Here is a 15,828-nt window from a genome sequence, read left to right as displayed (position 1 = left end):
CATTCTGCACTCTAATACCTTGCTGCATAACCATTGCATTTCTGAGTTGCAGACAACAGTTTTCTTTCCTGTTCTGTAAAATAAAAACAGCTTTCTTGTCCTTGAATGAGGACATTTATTCCTAAATTTCTATTTATCTGTATTTTTACTGGGATGATTTCACAAGCCATAACAAAAAGCATAGACAAGCACAAACACTGAGTAAGCATTTCCAGTGCATTTTTATACATACCCTTTTTTTACAGATTTCTTGTTTCCCTAAGCTGATTCCCAGCAGAAAAATGAGAATTTTTTTCCCAGTATTTTAATTTTGTTGATGGGATCTCTGAAAATGTAGTAGCATTATACAAATGCTCCCAGTTTCTTAATTTTCCTAGTCCTATAGATAATTTCAGTACATTTCTTTCCTTTACATCTTATAACTGCCCTCTATTAGCACCCAGTATCTCTGAAACTCAAGCTCTGAGTGCAATAAAGCACATATCTGATTTAAATCAATTTCACCTAGAAATCATCAACTCTGCTGTTGTCATTAAGTGTATTTGTACTAAGCACACAACTGTGGCATTTGACAGTTTAAAGAAAATTTCCATTAATTTCTGGATGAAACCATTTTAAGGTCACAGATGCTCATGAAATAACTGTGTTCAGTTTCATCTCCTTAAGACTTCCACTCAATACTCTGAATTCCTAAAGGGTAAATAGAAGTTTTATAAATCTGCATGCACCATTAAAGCAACAAAAAAATAATCTGAAAAGCCATTATTTAAATTATTGCAAAAATTACCAAGGTATTGAGATTTTAATAGGATCTGAGCAACATGTAGTTGCATCAAATACAGAAAGATTTTTACCTATACATTACTTAATTCTTCTTTTTCAGATTATCAGTTTGAAAATTGTTTTCCACTTATAACATGGTGCAATACCCTACAGCTACATCTAAGCCACATATGCCTGCTCCCAAAATCTCTTTGTGATGCCTAATGTTTCACTTTAGGTCACTTTGCTCAACTAAATACACTAATTCTGCTCCTTAGAACAATTAGAAGATGATAAAGTTACCTAAAAGAAAACAAAATGGACAGTAAACGAGTAAGAAAGTTTACAAGAGTTAAAGTCTAGAACCAACACCTTTAGCTTTGATCCATGGGGCACAGGAGATTGGCCATCTTCAGGTGGAATGAGCAACTCCCACTTCCCATATTCCAACTTCTTGTATGGATGAGAAAAGGGATTCCAGCCATCTGCAATATAAGAAATAATATGTGTTTATCTTCAAATAGATCCAATTACAATTCAAAGGGATAACTTGAGTTCCATCTTTCTCAGAATAAACTTCAGTGAGAGCAGACACAAAATACTTTCATACCTGATACTGCATACACATTCAAAAAGGGTAAAACAAAATGCCAGGGTTTTAAGTCTGCAGGAAGATTCATTTGCCATTAAAAGAAATTAACTGAAGCAAGCTTAAATCCCATAATTCAAGATTCTTGGTCCTCTTTGGATTTACTGAGCACTGGAGATGTGCAAGGATGGCAATTATGGTCTGTCCAACTGAGCAGACTCCTGTCAAGGCAGTCTGGAGTGTTTGCTAGCACATTCAAAGTCAACTCCTATGAATGGAGTGAAGATATCACTTCTGAACTGACACACCACCAATGGAGTCATTTCTAGACTAGAAGGAAGTAACAAGGTAAGTTTGAAAATTACTTTTTTTTTTCCTTGAAACATCTATTTCACATAGTTCAAGGCAACATAGGAACCAGTCAACACAGAAAACTGAATTACAAGATGTTAAAGCAACATGCTAATCTTCCATCATGCCAATCTATTTGCATACAATAAATGTAATAATTTAAAAATCTAAAAAAAAATTTTAAAACCCACCAAAACTCACACATCATTGAAAGAGGAACAAGTAGCCTTCAGTTTAAGAATATTGCATAAATATCAGACTTGCATAAAATAATATTGCTAAACATGTCAGTGTTAAAAGCATTTCAATAAAATATTGGACAGTTAAACTGAAGCAGGATCATCATTTTTGCCACTATGGAAATCACAGCAGAGGAGGTAGAGAAATGGAGAAGTGCTATTCATCAGCATATGCATTTTCATAAACACCAATAATCACAAATATTATCTACTGTCCAACAGAAGGATGATCTTCTCTAGCAATGTATGGATGTGTTGAGCTTCAGAGAAAGACCAGACTGCTTTCAAAGCTGCTGGCTGCATTTACACAGCTGTTTAAGCCCAAGAGCTGCCAATTCTTAGTTAAAGAACACTGAAAGACACAAATTAAACAAAGCCACACAATGTGACAAAAATAACAATGCCAGACGATGGCACCTACTCATTTTACAGTGGAGAGTAAAAGAGAAATGCAAATAGTCCAGTATTCTATGTAGATTAGTTTTTATAATGTTTTAATTATTTGGATAGTGGAGCAAAATTACACATATTGGCAGAGGGAAACTACTTATTTAACTACTGATTAACAGCAGAATTTACATATTACAATTACACATATTAGTAAGATTTAGATGGTCCCCCCCTCTTGGCTTTACACTGAAGTTTCAATCAAAAATAATAAACAAACACTACTAATATCTACCAGGACCAACATCAAACAAAGAACATCTTGGCAATTAAGCAATACTCCTTAATAAAATGCTTAAACTGCAAACTATAGACAGTGTTTATAAATTAAAATACAGTTTTTTGGGTTTTTTTTTTAATTTCGGAGCATGGTTAAAAGATGCAGAATACAGTACTTTAAAAAAGTGGTTTTTTTTTTTTTGTAATTACAAACAGCTAGACTATATCAAACATTCCAGGCAAAAATGAGAAAACAGAAGAAAGATGAAAATGTAACAAAAATGTTAAGAAATTGCAAGAAATGTGCTTTAAAAACTAGTTAGGATTTATGATAGTCAAGACCCATCTTGGGGGACTTACTCTAAATTCTTTTCATCTGCTTCTCCCCAGATATCCCACCATCTACCCTGATGGCTTCTTATGAAACTCTTTCCAATGGAGCTACACCTCTTGATTCAATGCACAAACTGAACCACATATGCCAGGTGATGAATACTGTGCAAAATTAAAAGTTACAGCAAAAAAGTTTTAGGCCCAGTTTTTGTAAAACTCACCCAGGAGAACCTGCATGGAGGTTCACCAAACCATTGCATTCTTACAAAACCAAAAAAGATTTTCATGACCTCTACCTAAAACCACATCTCTTCCCTACTTCAGAGAGGGAATGGTTACATCTCTCTACCTATTTAAATATTTCTGCTCTCCATAATTCCAAAGTTGCCTGAACTTTCCCCTTCACCTGCCAGCAATGCCAGATGCTCCTGTTAATCCCTCCTGCTCCCAGCCACAGTCCGTGACTGCAAGCCTGTGGCTCCTGATTTAAAAATAAATGCAAAGCAATACCCATCTGCCCCAGATGGTCCTACTCAAACCCACTGTTTACTAATTACTCATTTAGAAAGATTATAACAGAAAACATTGCTTTGTATTAATGCCAAAGGCATAAAGAACATAGAACACCCTGAAAGCTGAAAATTTCCTTCAAAGGGAGAGTGGTTCATGTTTCTCTCAGTTTTACTGCTTGGTTTTCTGACTTGTCAGCAAAACTTAGCCAAAAATGCCTAGAGGGAAGAAAAGAAATAAACAAACTCAACTAACCAACAAGTGATTAGTAGGCTATTATTAAGATGAAAAACAAAACGTCAAAAGAAATATCTTAGTTTGAGAGCAGAGACTTCAAAGATTCTGCCAACAACACAAAGAGGAAAAGGCTGAAAAGATTACCAGCAGGAGTTCAAATAATCAGTTTGAATAGGTATTGGGGAAAAAGGACATCATTACAGAATACCCATAAGCCATACACAAAGGCAAAAGCTTCTCTGCAAAAGTTCAAGCCTCAGCTATGGCTTAATCCAACACAGAAGACATCTTTGATAGCATGGTATTTTGTTTTCTCATCTCTCTGATTGGATCTTCCAAAACTAATCAATTATTTAATTACATCCTACCTCAGCAACAGGAGGCACAAGGCAACTTCTTGCTCAAAAGTACACTGTTGGCATGCCAAAGAATCATGAACTGAGCTCTAATATAGAACAGAATTCAAAGCTATAAAGGTTTGTGACAAAAACTCAATGTAAATGCATATTTCCAGCTAAATGACAATTTGACTGACTTCTTGTTCTATCTACTGATTTTGTTTTCCCATTGACAAGGATATAGCCATATACCTCTAAGGGTCATGGCCTGAACTTGCATTTTCTCACAAGAAATTAACACTTCTCACTGAGGAAAAGAGTTGATCTTGCATATTAACCAACAAATGACTTTGTCCTATACAATAACTGTAACTGGTTTTTTTCAAAAGTGAAAAATCTTTATAAACTAAGGCTGAATTCTCAAGTGAAATAAAATCTCTTATAGCCATTGTATTTCCACATACTTTCTGATCAACTAGATGCCTAAAAAGAATAGAGTTCAGCAAACACACAGCATCCTTAAAGAAAGTCTATCAGACAAGTAGCAGCTCAGACAAGGGAAAGAGATCAAAATCCCAGTATACCAACATGATACCTGTATTCTACTTGATTAGAATATGAAAATCAGAACAGAGCTGGAGAGATTCTCCAAGGACACTATTCTGTTCTACACAGGGGCCAATTAGGTCTTCCTCTTCCCCACATCAACAATTTTTTAAAGCAGATTACATTAATGATCCTGCTTTTGAGATGCTGGAAATTGGAAACAGCTCAAACACTGACATAGAAACAAGTTCCATTACTTCTCAGATAGATGCATCCCTGTGCATTAGTGCTACCTTATATTACAGTCTACTGCTTTCAATCATCTACAACCACAGAAATATAACACTGACTTTACTCATCAAACTCAGGCATTTTTCTATAAAACTCTTAGAAGAAAGCAGTAAGAAATTCAGTATGATATCATGACAGTACCTAGAACCCATCACAGTAAAAATCTGGAAAAAAAAAAGAAATTCTGATACAAAGTTTTTAGTCAGCTGTCAGATAACCAAATTATGAAGTGCCTTAAGGTACTCTCTCTCCACTCTGAAGGGAAAGGGAGTGGAAAGTGTCAAAGTTTAAGTAATAGACAAATATCCTCCCAGAACCAATTATCCTACCCTCCCTCTGTCCTCCAACCACAGCAGAAGCCTTCCACACTGGTGCAAGAAAAAGGAAGCAGAAACCAAACAAAAAAGACATTCCAGACTGACCAACATTTTTAGATTAATTTTAGCTGAGAAGGAGGGAAGACAGATAAAAGAACAGAAACCACAAATAAAGCAAAGCTTTACAGCAAATGCTGACTTCCAAATTAATATATGCATACTTACTCTCAAGCTTTTTAATACCAGTAGCTTTCTTTTTAAAATTAAGGAACTGTTTACAGATAACTCACTGAGCCTCTGCATGACCAAATACAAAAGTCAATTTTTCCAGTTCCCAAATAAATTCCGTGGGTTACTCTCAAAACTCCCAGTTCAGTGACTTACTTGGAAATAGTCAATTGTAAAGCAGCAATAAATTGCCAGTAGTCACTGGGTTCCTCAGCAATAGAGCACACAAATTAAATACTCAGTGTTATCACTGAGAGCTTCTGAAGGGACTATAGTGTTGCAAGTACCTCTACTATTGGAAATTCAGCTAAGTGCCTCATACACTTGATTTACTGAGATGCTGAAAGTACTAATTGACAAATCTTAATGTTTTTGGATGTTCATTTAATACTTCTTAGACTAAAGCATCGTACTGGTACACCAACAGATACAATACTTTTTATCTTCAATTATGGAGCTTTAAAGAGACAAAAATAGCTCTGAATGCATTGGAATTTTCTTGAATTCATGTTCTAATTCTCCAATCCACTTACAGATTTGTGTGCTATTATGAATTCCTACTTTTTTTTCCCCCAAAATGCACAGTGATAGTAAGAATTTTTCTATAAATTGGAGCTATCCCATTAATTAAAAGTTTCTCAGAATAAGGTATAAAAATACCATATTTTGAGTTAAAATATCTTAATAGCAAAGCTTTTGTTGTAAGGCAGAAAAGTCATTCACAAAATTCTTTATGTACAAAACTGAGGCTTCACATGTATATAATTATGTCCAAATTATTCATGTTTATCTTAAGAATAACTCATAACAAAGATATTATCAATTACCAGCTTAATTATAAATTTGGAAAAAAAAAGTTCAAGGTCTCTGTACACAACCTGCACTTGCCATTTTAATTTTTACTACTTTTAGATCCTCATAACACTTAGAGATGGAATAGCAGAGACTAATATTTTGTGTCTTTACATCAAACATTAGGATATTCTCAGACAACACCATATTATTAAGGAAAACAGTGCTATCCATCTCCAAAAACAAAGCATGAATTGACAGCTTTTATATTATATACCGCCATATTTCAGTTTAAAACCCAAATGTTTACTTCTTATTCTAAGATTTCCAACTTCCCCTGATGAGGTTAGATTATGGCTCTTTTTATAAAAAAGTTTTATTAAAAAATAAAAATCTTATTCAAAGCAATTGCAATATCCAATTTAAATACAATATAATCATAAATTTAGTTGAAGACTTTAACCTGCTTGAAAACTTAAAAAAAGGTTAAAGGGATTCAGTTTTAATTAAACATATCTGCAGCAATCTATATATAAATCTTAGGGTTTTGCAATCCAATTTCTCATGAGAATATTATTCAAGATACATGAATTGAATGACAATCTTCCATTCCTCCAGTCTTTCCAAGTACACTATTGTCCCCTTGTGAAATGAGTACTTTACTATGACTGACTGATATATAGGAAAAACAGTTTTTCCACATTATAATGAATTTCTTTTAATTTTTTTTGTTCCTATTGCCATATTTCATTAGTGTCTAGATACAACTACTCTAAGATATTAGTCCTAACTTTTTGCTTCATATGCTGTATTACATCAAATATTTTAAATTAAGTAGGGTTTGGAAAACTGTTCCAGTGTTTAGCCACCCTATTCTGGTATACATATACTTTCCCCCTCCCAAGCATATAAGCCAATTTGCAAGTTATACCCTCTTTTCAAAATATTAAACATATTATTAAAAATCTGTTTTTAATATTACCATCTCTTAAAAAAAATATTTAAAACAAATGCACTCTAGTCTTTAGATGTGCTGAGAAATTTAACCCATCCCATGAAAATCCTGAGCAATTGGTGGGATTGCAACATGTAGAGGAGGGACAAGGAGGAGCAATTACTGCATGTTTACATAGACAAAAATGACCTATGAAAATCTGATCTAGCTGCTTGCAGTCTATATTGATACCTGAAATCACTATTATCTAGCAGTAGGTAATTATACACAACTCACTATTCAGTGTTCAATTAAAAGACATATCCAATTTCAATATTAAAATGCAAGAACTACCCTAACCTATTTATCAAAGTCTATTCCAATAAAATGACAAGCAGCACTTCAAGAAAAGCTCCTTTATTATTCACTATGCTAATCATATCAAACAGGATCAAGGCTGAAAACAGTGTTACACTAACTTTTCTGCTCAACTTCTGCATCAAAATTGGGATTTTTTTAAATTAAAACCTTCCTAAAATAAAGAGATTTTTCTTTCAATTGTTTCCTCAGACACAGGTAAGGAATGGCCAACATTTAGGTTTCTGTTTAAGGAATACTTAACTTCTTCAAAGGACCTTTTTTTCATATTGCTTCCTTGCAATATAAATACACTGAACACTCCCTAGATGAGTATTTTTGCAAAATCTGCACGCTTCTGAAATACAGTTTAAAAAAAAAAATAAAAATTCAGAGATAAAGGCTCTGTTCAGTAAGAACCAGTCATACAAGAACTAGTACTCTGGCAGACCTAAGTGAGGAGAGAGTAGAGGTGAAAGCATAAAACAGAACAAAACTTTCCAAAACTCTAAACAAAAAGGAGAGCAAAGTATTGCATTGCAGGATTGAAGAGCAATGATGAATGTTACTTTCATCTAAAAATTTTAGAACATAATTGGAAAGTAGCTAACCTTCAAATAAGAAGCAAATTTATATTTTTGTTATAAATTCAAAGGGAATAGTCTTCCTGGTTCTCAGAGCAAGCAATGCAATTCCTCCATGCAATGCAGCCACCTTCCCATTCTGCTAACATCTTTCTTCTGCCCTCACAAAAACAGAGTAGCTCCTCTTTCAGTAATATTTAGTTTGATTTTAGGCTAACATTTTCCAGCAGAACTTCTGTCTAAACTGTCAGCATGGATGAGAATTCTCAAGGGCCTTAGTACTGAGACAACATTGTTGCTTGATAGGTAAAAGAAGAAGAAGAAAATTATTTCACTGTTACTTTTGCTTCTTTGCATATAGTTTTATGAAAGTCTAGTTATAAAGTTTGAGAAAGAACTTCAGGAAGTTTAGATACAGCCTCAAGCTGCAGTGTGATATGAGTCATTGTCTTTGGGATATTAAAAAAGTGCATAACACTGACCATCCAACATAAACACATCTTAAGAGGAAAATATTATGCATTTAAGCCATTAAATACAATTTTTACTATCAGAAATTCATCATTGTGACAAAGGTTTCTTTACAAGGAGAGAATATTGATGTAAAACATTGTGCAGGGAAAAAAAATTTTTCCTTAGAATACTTACTGAAGTCACCTGCAAGAAACACTGCTTCTGCTCCTGGTGCCCACTCCTTGCAGTATATTCCACCATCTGCAAGCTGGTTAACTCCAAAGGTTTTGTAACTTTTTGTAAACTTATCAAGGCCACCTTCACTTTCCTCAATGTTCTTCAAGTGGTTATAAAACAGAGAATACCTTGCAATGAAAACAGAGAACAATTTTTAGAATGATTAGCAAGTGTCATCAATAAGTGCAAAAACCTTAAAAAAATTAATTCAATACACTAATACAAGATTCACTGCTCTCTACTGGAACAGAAAAAAAAAAAAAAAAAGCTAATGCAAACCATACAATTTTTTCATGGCTGTTACACAGTCTAAAATTACAATCTTTGTGTTTGTCAGTGCTTTCTCTACTTTACAGGAACATTTTGCACTTTCACTCTAAAACTACAACTCCTGATTGGCAGCCAAGAAATCCCAGTATTACTACACAACAGGAGAACTTCACACTCTGAACAGCCTAGCACTTTTCCTTCCATCTTATTAATACCAGACACAAGCCTCCTAGGGAGAGCTGGATAGGCCTGCCACATCTCTCACAGCCAGTTTTAATAGACAGACAATCTCAGGCCATTGAAAAGTTTGCAGTTCAGCATGTCAGCATGGACAAACCCATCTGGTCCTTGCAGAAAGGGGCTCATTAGGCAACCTCTTTACAGAGATGATCAGCAAGACTTTGCAGTCAGTGCCTGACACTGCAACAATTTGGAAAAAATTACAGCTTCATAAAAGTAATTATTTGGACCATACCCTACTTACATCAGTAGGAGCTGAAATGCCCTCAACCTCTAACATAAAACTGTCTGTAACAGCTTAACAGTTTTTTGACATACTTTGCTATGTTCTTCTCCAAGTAGGTTTTTGGAATTGATGGTAACATCAGGGGTACAATATAAATCAGATAGTCAACTTTGACCCCTAAATTATGAGCTATTTTGTGCAGAAGCACAGCTAAAATCTGCAGTTGAGCACTTAATTAATGCTACCTGTACAGTTTTTTTGTTGTTTGTTTTCAGTAAGACACTCCTGAGGTAAATTAGAAATGTGGTTTTTCTTTTCACAAACAGTAGAGTCTTCTGAAGTGTATAAAAACCAGTAAGAACCCCAGCAAAACCAAACTTTCCTGCTTATTACACTTCCTACAGTTTGCAACAGGAAATAGAAATGCCAAACCAGCACTATGGAATAGCACCTTGCTGCTTAAGGAAAAAGAAGCAGCAGTTTGTTTGCAGTGTCAGGATTTAAAATTCTGTGACTTTTAACTAAGTTTTTTTTTTTTTTTTTGGCCCTTAATTAGTTCAAAGTAGAAGATTAAAATGTCTAATTATTAGTTATGGGAAACAGCATTACCTGAACTAATTTAGAGTACTATGACTACTTTTAAGGTTAGTCTCCTAGTCAGTTTTTATTATTTTATTATTAAGACTGATGATCATCTTTAAAGGGAGAAAGATTTGAAAATGCCTCCAGGATATACTGTAGCAAATACACTCATAACTATTTTTGCCCATCCACTTGTGTTATTCCTTTAAAATTTGCTCATGGGTATAATCCTCAGAAGTGCATTACTAACTACTACTGCTCTGATAATCAATTTCATTTATGTCCTTGAGGAAAAATATTTTGCCAGATTTCCAACTATAAATGTATTATACACATATACAAACTCAGTCGACTTACATTTTAAACAACTGCAATCACAAAGATTTATATTAAAGCTTAAACACAGAAACACAGAGTAAGTCACAAATAGCCTCAGAATTTTGACATATATCATTTGGTAAATTCAAATTATTTTTGAAGGGTTCTCCTTAGGGGAAAAAATAAAACAACTACTATAGCTTTGAAATTTAAGTCATTCTTTAAAATACTGTAGGATACAAGAAATATAGTTATATACATATGTATATGCATACAGAGGCATGTTCTGGGTGTGTGTATACATATATTTAATTGGTTAAGGAAAAAAAACGTAACAAGAAGTATATTTGGAATGTTATCTGCAATTCCCTGTTTCTGTCATGCATAAGCTGTTTCAAAATTGCTGCTGTCACAAGTATTGCTTTCACCTTGTTCCACTGTGGCTGAAGCAGGATCTATTTTACTATAGGTAGCTGCTGTAACTTCAGAGATCTAACTGAAGCAGTGAGATTGATACAAGTAAAACAGAAGAGGAATTTTGAAATATGTTATCTAACCAAAATTACTCTTTTCCTCCCCACTCTTGCCACAAATACATTGTCACAGCTTTAAGAACATGACTAGCTGGATGTGGTATTTCCCATACTGAGCAGAAAGTAAAAGGAGCACTGAGATTTTTGTTTTTAAACAAAAGTCAGTCACTAAACCTTGAAACTGCAAAGGGAGGAGATGAATCCTTTATTGCCAGAGATGAACAGCAGGCCATAAAGAAGGAATGAAATCTCAGTGTAGAAAAGAAAGACTAAAATTCACTTCATGTTACCTAGACACTTAGAGGTGCAATACCTGCCAGTGGTCTGCTCCTCTTCCAAAACACAATCCCTCCCTAGGAATCAATCCCATTCATCTCATTACCAAAAAAAAAAAAAAAAAAAAAAAAAAAAAAAATCAGGATTTGAGTGTGGGATAGAAGAAAATGGACTTTCAGAAAGCAATTATGCGATTCTGTATCTTCAGAAAAAAAAAATCAGTAATAGAGAAATCATGAACTCTTGATTCCTGTCATAAAAGCATGAACAACACCTACTGCTTCAATTTGTGTTTTTCAGTAAATTCAGGGTTTAAGCAAACCATGACACAGAAACCATGGCATTTAGTACATTAAATGATCATGAGTATTGTTGTTTTGCTCACTTAGCAAAGAGTGGTGAAGAAGACTGCATGCTCAATAAATTATTTTTTGTGGGAGAGGGAGGGGAGGCAAGAAATGGAACATATTAGAAGAATTGTTGAGCAAGGATGTATAACATTTATACATGATTTGGTTTTTATACAGGACAAACTTGGAACAAGAAACACAGCACCATGTACATTGGGTAAGAATGCTCCTTCTATTTTACAGGAGCATGCTGCTTTTAATAGACTAAATTAATTCAGGTATTATTGCTGCATCACATTGCAGAAACAAAGATTTTTGGAACAACTAGTGCTCTCTATAATTGATTAAAAATTATAATCTAGAAAGAAGTTATTCTTTTTAACCACCTCTTGAGATTATCCAGTAAGGAACTGTAGTTTGCTCAAAGCTCACAAAAGACTCAACTCCTGAAATGGATCAATTACTTTTGCTATGAACTATTCCAAAAACTCATCTCAGGAGATGGAATACATCTGGACACAGAACAACACTACTTGTCACAGAAGGTCTTGTAAAACAGCAGAAAGGCTTTGCAAAGCAGCACCTGCAGCCTGTTGCTCCTTTGAAGGAAAGGACTGAGTTAGGCACATGCTCATGCCCAGATTTAGGGAACTTTAAGGTTTTGCTTTCACAGATATTTCAGCTTTCATTTCTACACTACTAAGGCTTGTTAAACACTGGGGATTTTTTAATCTTCCAAAGTGACACCCCAGGATTACACACAAAAAATGTCAGGAAATATTTTAGTTTTCTTCAACCAATTCCTAATATTTATACAATTCACTAACAGCATACAAGTCTTAAAACCAGAGACAAACACTTGATTAAGACTACATTTTGTGATCTCCTCTTCAACACTGAAAGTTATGTCATGTTCAGCTATGCATATATATACTTGCATGACATATGACAGACTCTGAATGCATTTGGTAAGTGAAAATCTCAACATTCTGGGCATAGGAACATTCAACCTCGACATCTAGAGGTATAAGTCACAACAAAAGACTGACTTCTGCCTTCATGCTTTTCAAGTTTTCAGAGACTGCAAAGTCTCTTAAGATTTTACAATTTCCCAGCAATAACGTTGACACTGAAAATTACAAGGTAAAAAAATGTACTCAACTATGACTTGAAAAGTAAAACCAATACCTTTGGGACAAAAATAACCTAAACTGAGCAACAAGAAGATCCACAGAACTTCTGAACAGAGCATCTGAAGTTGCAAGCAAAGTCCTTTACTACAGTTACAGCAACACACACAAGACAAGTGCAGGCAGCAGAAGGGAGGATGCATATGGTGTATTCCTGGCTCCTGGAGTTTTTATGGAAAAAAGCAAGGTTTTCAAGTCCCATATTCATTCATCTAGCCTCCCTGAATAGATCAATGCTTCTTGAAGCTGAAAGACTGGCACTGTTGTCTTCAGATTTACTCAAGAGATTTCATTCTTAGCATTAGCCCAAGAACACAGAACACCCAGCTTGAAACAAAGTGCTACTCTATTACCAAATGCTTTTACACCAATATTTTTGCCCTCTCCGTCAGTATTTCAGTATGAAACACTGGCAATTGTAAACATCACCTGAAACAGTCACAACAGTCTTTTCCTATTGTTACATTCATAATTTGTAACACAGCATTGCTTTAAATCCCATGCTTTATATGCAGCTTTGTTTAAAGCCTTACAATAGAAGTGTAGGAAATGGCTGACTTTCCATAGAAGCAGGATTAAAACATCAAACATGAATTACTCTAATGGCTGTCCAGTAAACAAGTATCCTGCCAATAAAATAACCCTTCCAAGTGAACACATACATCAGCAGTCACTTCAAGAATTGACATGTCAGGTGAGCACTTATTCTTCACACTTCTACCACTGAAACATTGAGACTGTCTTATGAATATCTCTGCAACTAAAACTTTTACAGTAGAAGTATAGAGTTCTCATTTTAATACAAAACTATACAGCCAAAAACTATATACCAAAAAACATAGTATTCTATTTATTGTGTAGCTTCCTAAACACCTTGGTTCAGCAGTTCCTATACCACTGAATTAATTCAACTATTAAACCCACTAAAAAGTGTCAGGTATATGTTAAAATTCTTAGCCTCAATATGGAACATAAGAAAAATAAAGCTAAGCTTCTCCTACCTCCCCAAAGTAGACTGTTTTATTGAAATAAGACTTTTGGCATATTATTGAAGAGTTTAATGGTAAGTCAAAGCACTGAGTTAGAACTCCACATAAAGCTTTCATATCTTTGTTCTTCCAAGCAGAAGAGGTACTAACTCCTTCCTGACCACTTCATAAAATAACAAAGAGGTATTGTAATATTTTCAAATTTTAAATTTAACCAGATTAGCTTTAGTTTCTTAGACATCACAGGAATCTAAACAGAAACTAATGTAGCCAAAAAGGCCTTGGCAGCATACAAGATATTCTCATTTAAAGAGGCTGGTGCTGAATGCCAAGATGGCTGCAAAACTCCAAGACATTTTTATGCCCACTCTCATGGGTTTTTTTTACAAAGCTGTTGTTATTGCAGTTTATAGAACAATCAGTTTATTGTAAGACCTGTTGCAACAACAGTGAAATGAATGTTTTAGCCCCTCTTCTGCTTATGATGGTGTTTTTATTAGCTGTTCATCTTCAAGATTTTTGTCCACATCAGCTTTTTTGTACTAGTTTATTTCTACAATACTGGCCCAGTATTAATGCTAATTTATTCAAAAGATGAAAGCAAGTAGGAGAGAGACCTTGATAATTTTCTCTTGTATCCATATGGAGAGCCCAATTCTGCAGATACCAAAGGGAAATAAAAAAATGAAAAAAAAACAAAACAAAACAAAAAAAAACCCAAAGAAAAAAAAAAAAAAACAAAAAAAAACCAAAAAAACCAAAAAAAACCAAAAAAAAAACCAAACCCACACAAGCAGGAATGTACTGGATGCAAATCCTCCATTTTCCAACAAGTACAAATGTATTAACATCAGTTTCATGGATCAAAGTCCATAGATTTATGGGGTTGTTCACAAATTACCTCTTTCTAATATTGCTGCAATCACAGAGTCCCTGCTCAGGTTAGTGAGGCCCTGAATCTCATCTTCCCCTTTACTCTGTAGCCAGTTATTCCCTCACCCTCTCATCATTCAACTGGTTAGAAAGCAATGAATTAAAGGAAGACTCAAGTAGGAGAGATAAAGCTCTTGTTTGCAGCTTCTTCCATTTCATTTGTCACTTGTGAAAATATACCAAAACAGGAGCCTTGGGTTTTACTTCATCCTTTGCTCCACCCCCTGCCACATAGTTTTCATTTGGCTATTCAGAGTATTACACAGAGTAATCACATTTAATTAAAATAAGCACAGTAAATCTTGGGTAGGTATGACTGCTTGAGAAAACAGATTAATTGCACTTTTAACTTTTACCAATTTTATAGTTGTAGTTGAGCAAGTTCTGTCCTATTCAGGAAATTTTTAATACATATTTAAATAGCTTAAGGAACATCAACAACATGCAACTCACACAGCCTTTGAAGTGTTAGAACAATTCTGAGAGAAGTGCTTTAGAAGCACAAGATAGCAGTAGATGATGATTATAAAGATCCAAAAGATGACCCCTTAATTTTGTTTTTCTGCAGGTTTAAAGCAAAAGTTGTTACATGATTATGAAATCATTATCTTAAGAAGTTTCCCATAGCTAAATCTGAATTCCCCAAATATTCTAACTGCTCCATTCAAAAATTGTTGGCTACAAAGCAATTTGCGTCTCCCCTACATCAGAGAGAATTTAAAACACACTTCTAGCTGAAAACTAAGGCTTTTGCCAGTTGGTCAATGACATTAAGTTCCTTCCAGGAGTAATAAAATCAACAGTTACCCAAGTAAATTGAGGATATAGCAATTCCAATAAAGAACCTACACAGTTGAACCATTTATGCTGTAGTTCCTACCAAAAACATGCTTTTCAATAGCTACTAGAAGACCATCCAGCAGCAAAAAGCTTGAAAAATAATTTATTCAAATTTTCTCACCTTGGCAGATAATATCTCTTTGGATATTTCATGATTTCTGAATGCTGAGGTAAAGCATTTATGCATAGAACACTAATGTAGTTCACATCTCAAACTAAATGCAGCATCAAAAATTAAGAAATATTTGCTTGGGATAAATAATGCATAATCAGTTGCTCTCTTGAAAGCCATCAACACAAGACAAGGCATCTGATTC

General features: G+C 34.4%; 1 protein-coding gene across 4 annotated transcripts in view; it reads right to left on the bottom strand.

Annotated features, from left to right (window-relative positions):
* The window catches only part of GBE1 (1,4-alpha-glucan branching enzyme 1), a 137,088-nt gene that overhangs the window by 94,859 nt on the left and 26,401 nt on the right, over positions 1-15,828 (bottom strand). For all 4 annotated transcript variants that reach the window (XM_079314380.1, XM_079314381.1, XM_079314383.1 and 1 more), the window contains exons 2-3: positions 8,723-8,892; positions 1,135-1,247 (exon numbers count right to left, since the gene is read on the bottom strand). In XM_079314380.1, coding sequence (XP_079170506.1) covers positions 1,135-1,247; positions 8,723-8,892 — 283 coding nt within the window. The remainder of the gene's footprint in view (positions 1-1,134; positions 1,248-8,722; positions 8,893-15,828) is intronic.

The sequence above is a fragment of the Erithacus rubecula genome (genome assembly GCF_903797595.1).
Source record: "Erithacus rubecula genome assembly, chromosome: 1".
Classification (NCBI taxonomy): domain Eukaryota; kingdom Metazoa; phylum Chordata; class Aves; order Passeriformes; family Muscicapidae; genus Erithacus; species Erithacus rubecula.
Note: the sequence above shows the minus strand (reverse complement) of the source record. Positions and strands in the feature narration are given on the sequence as shown.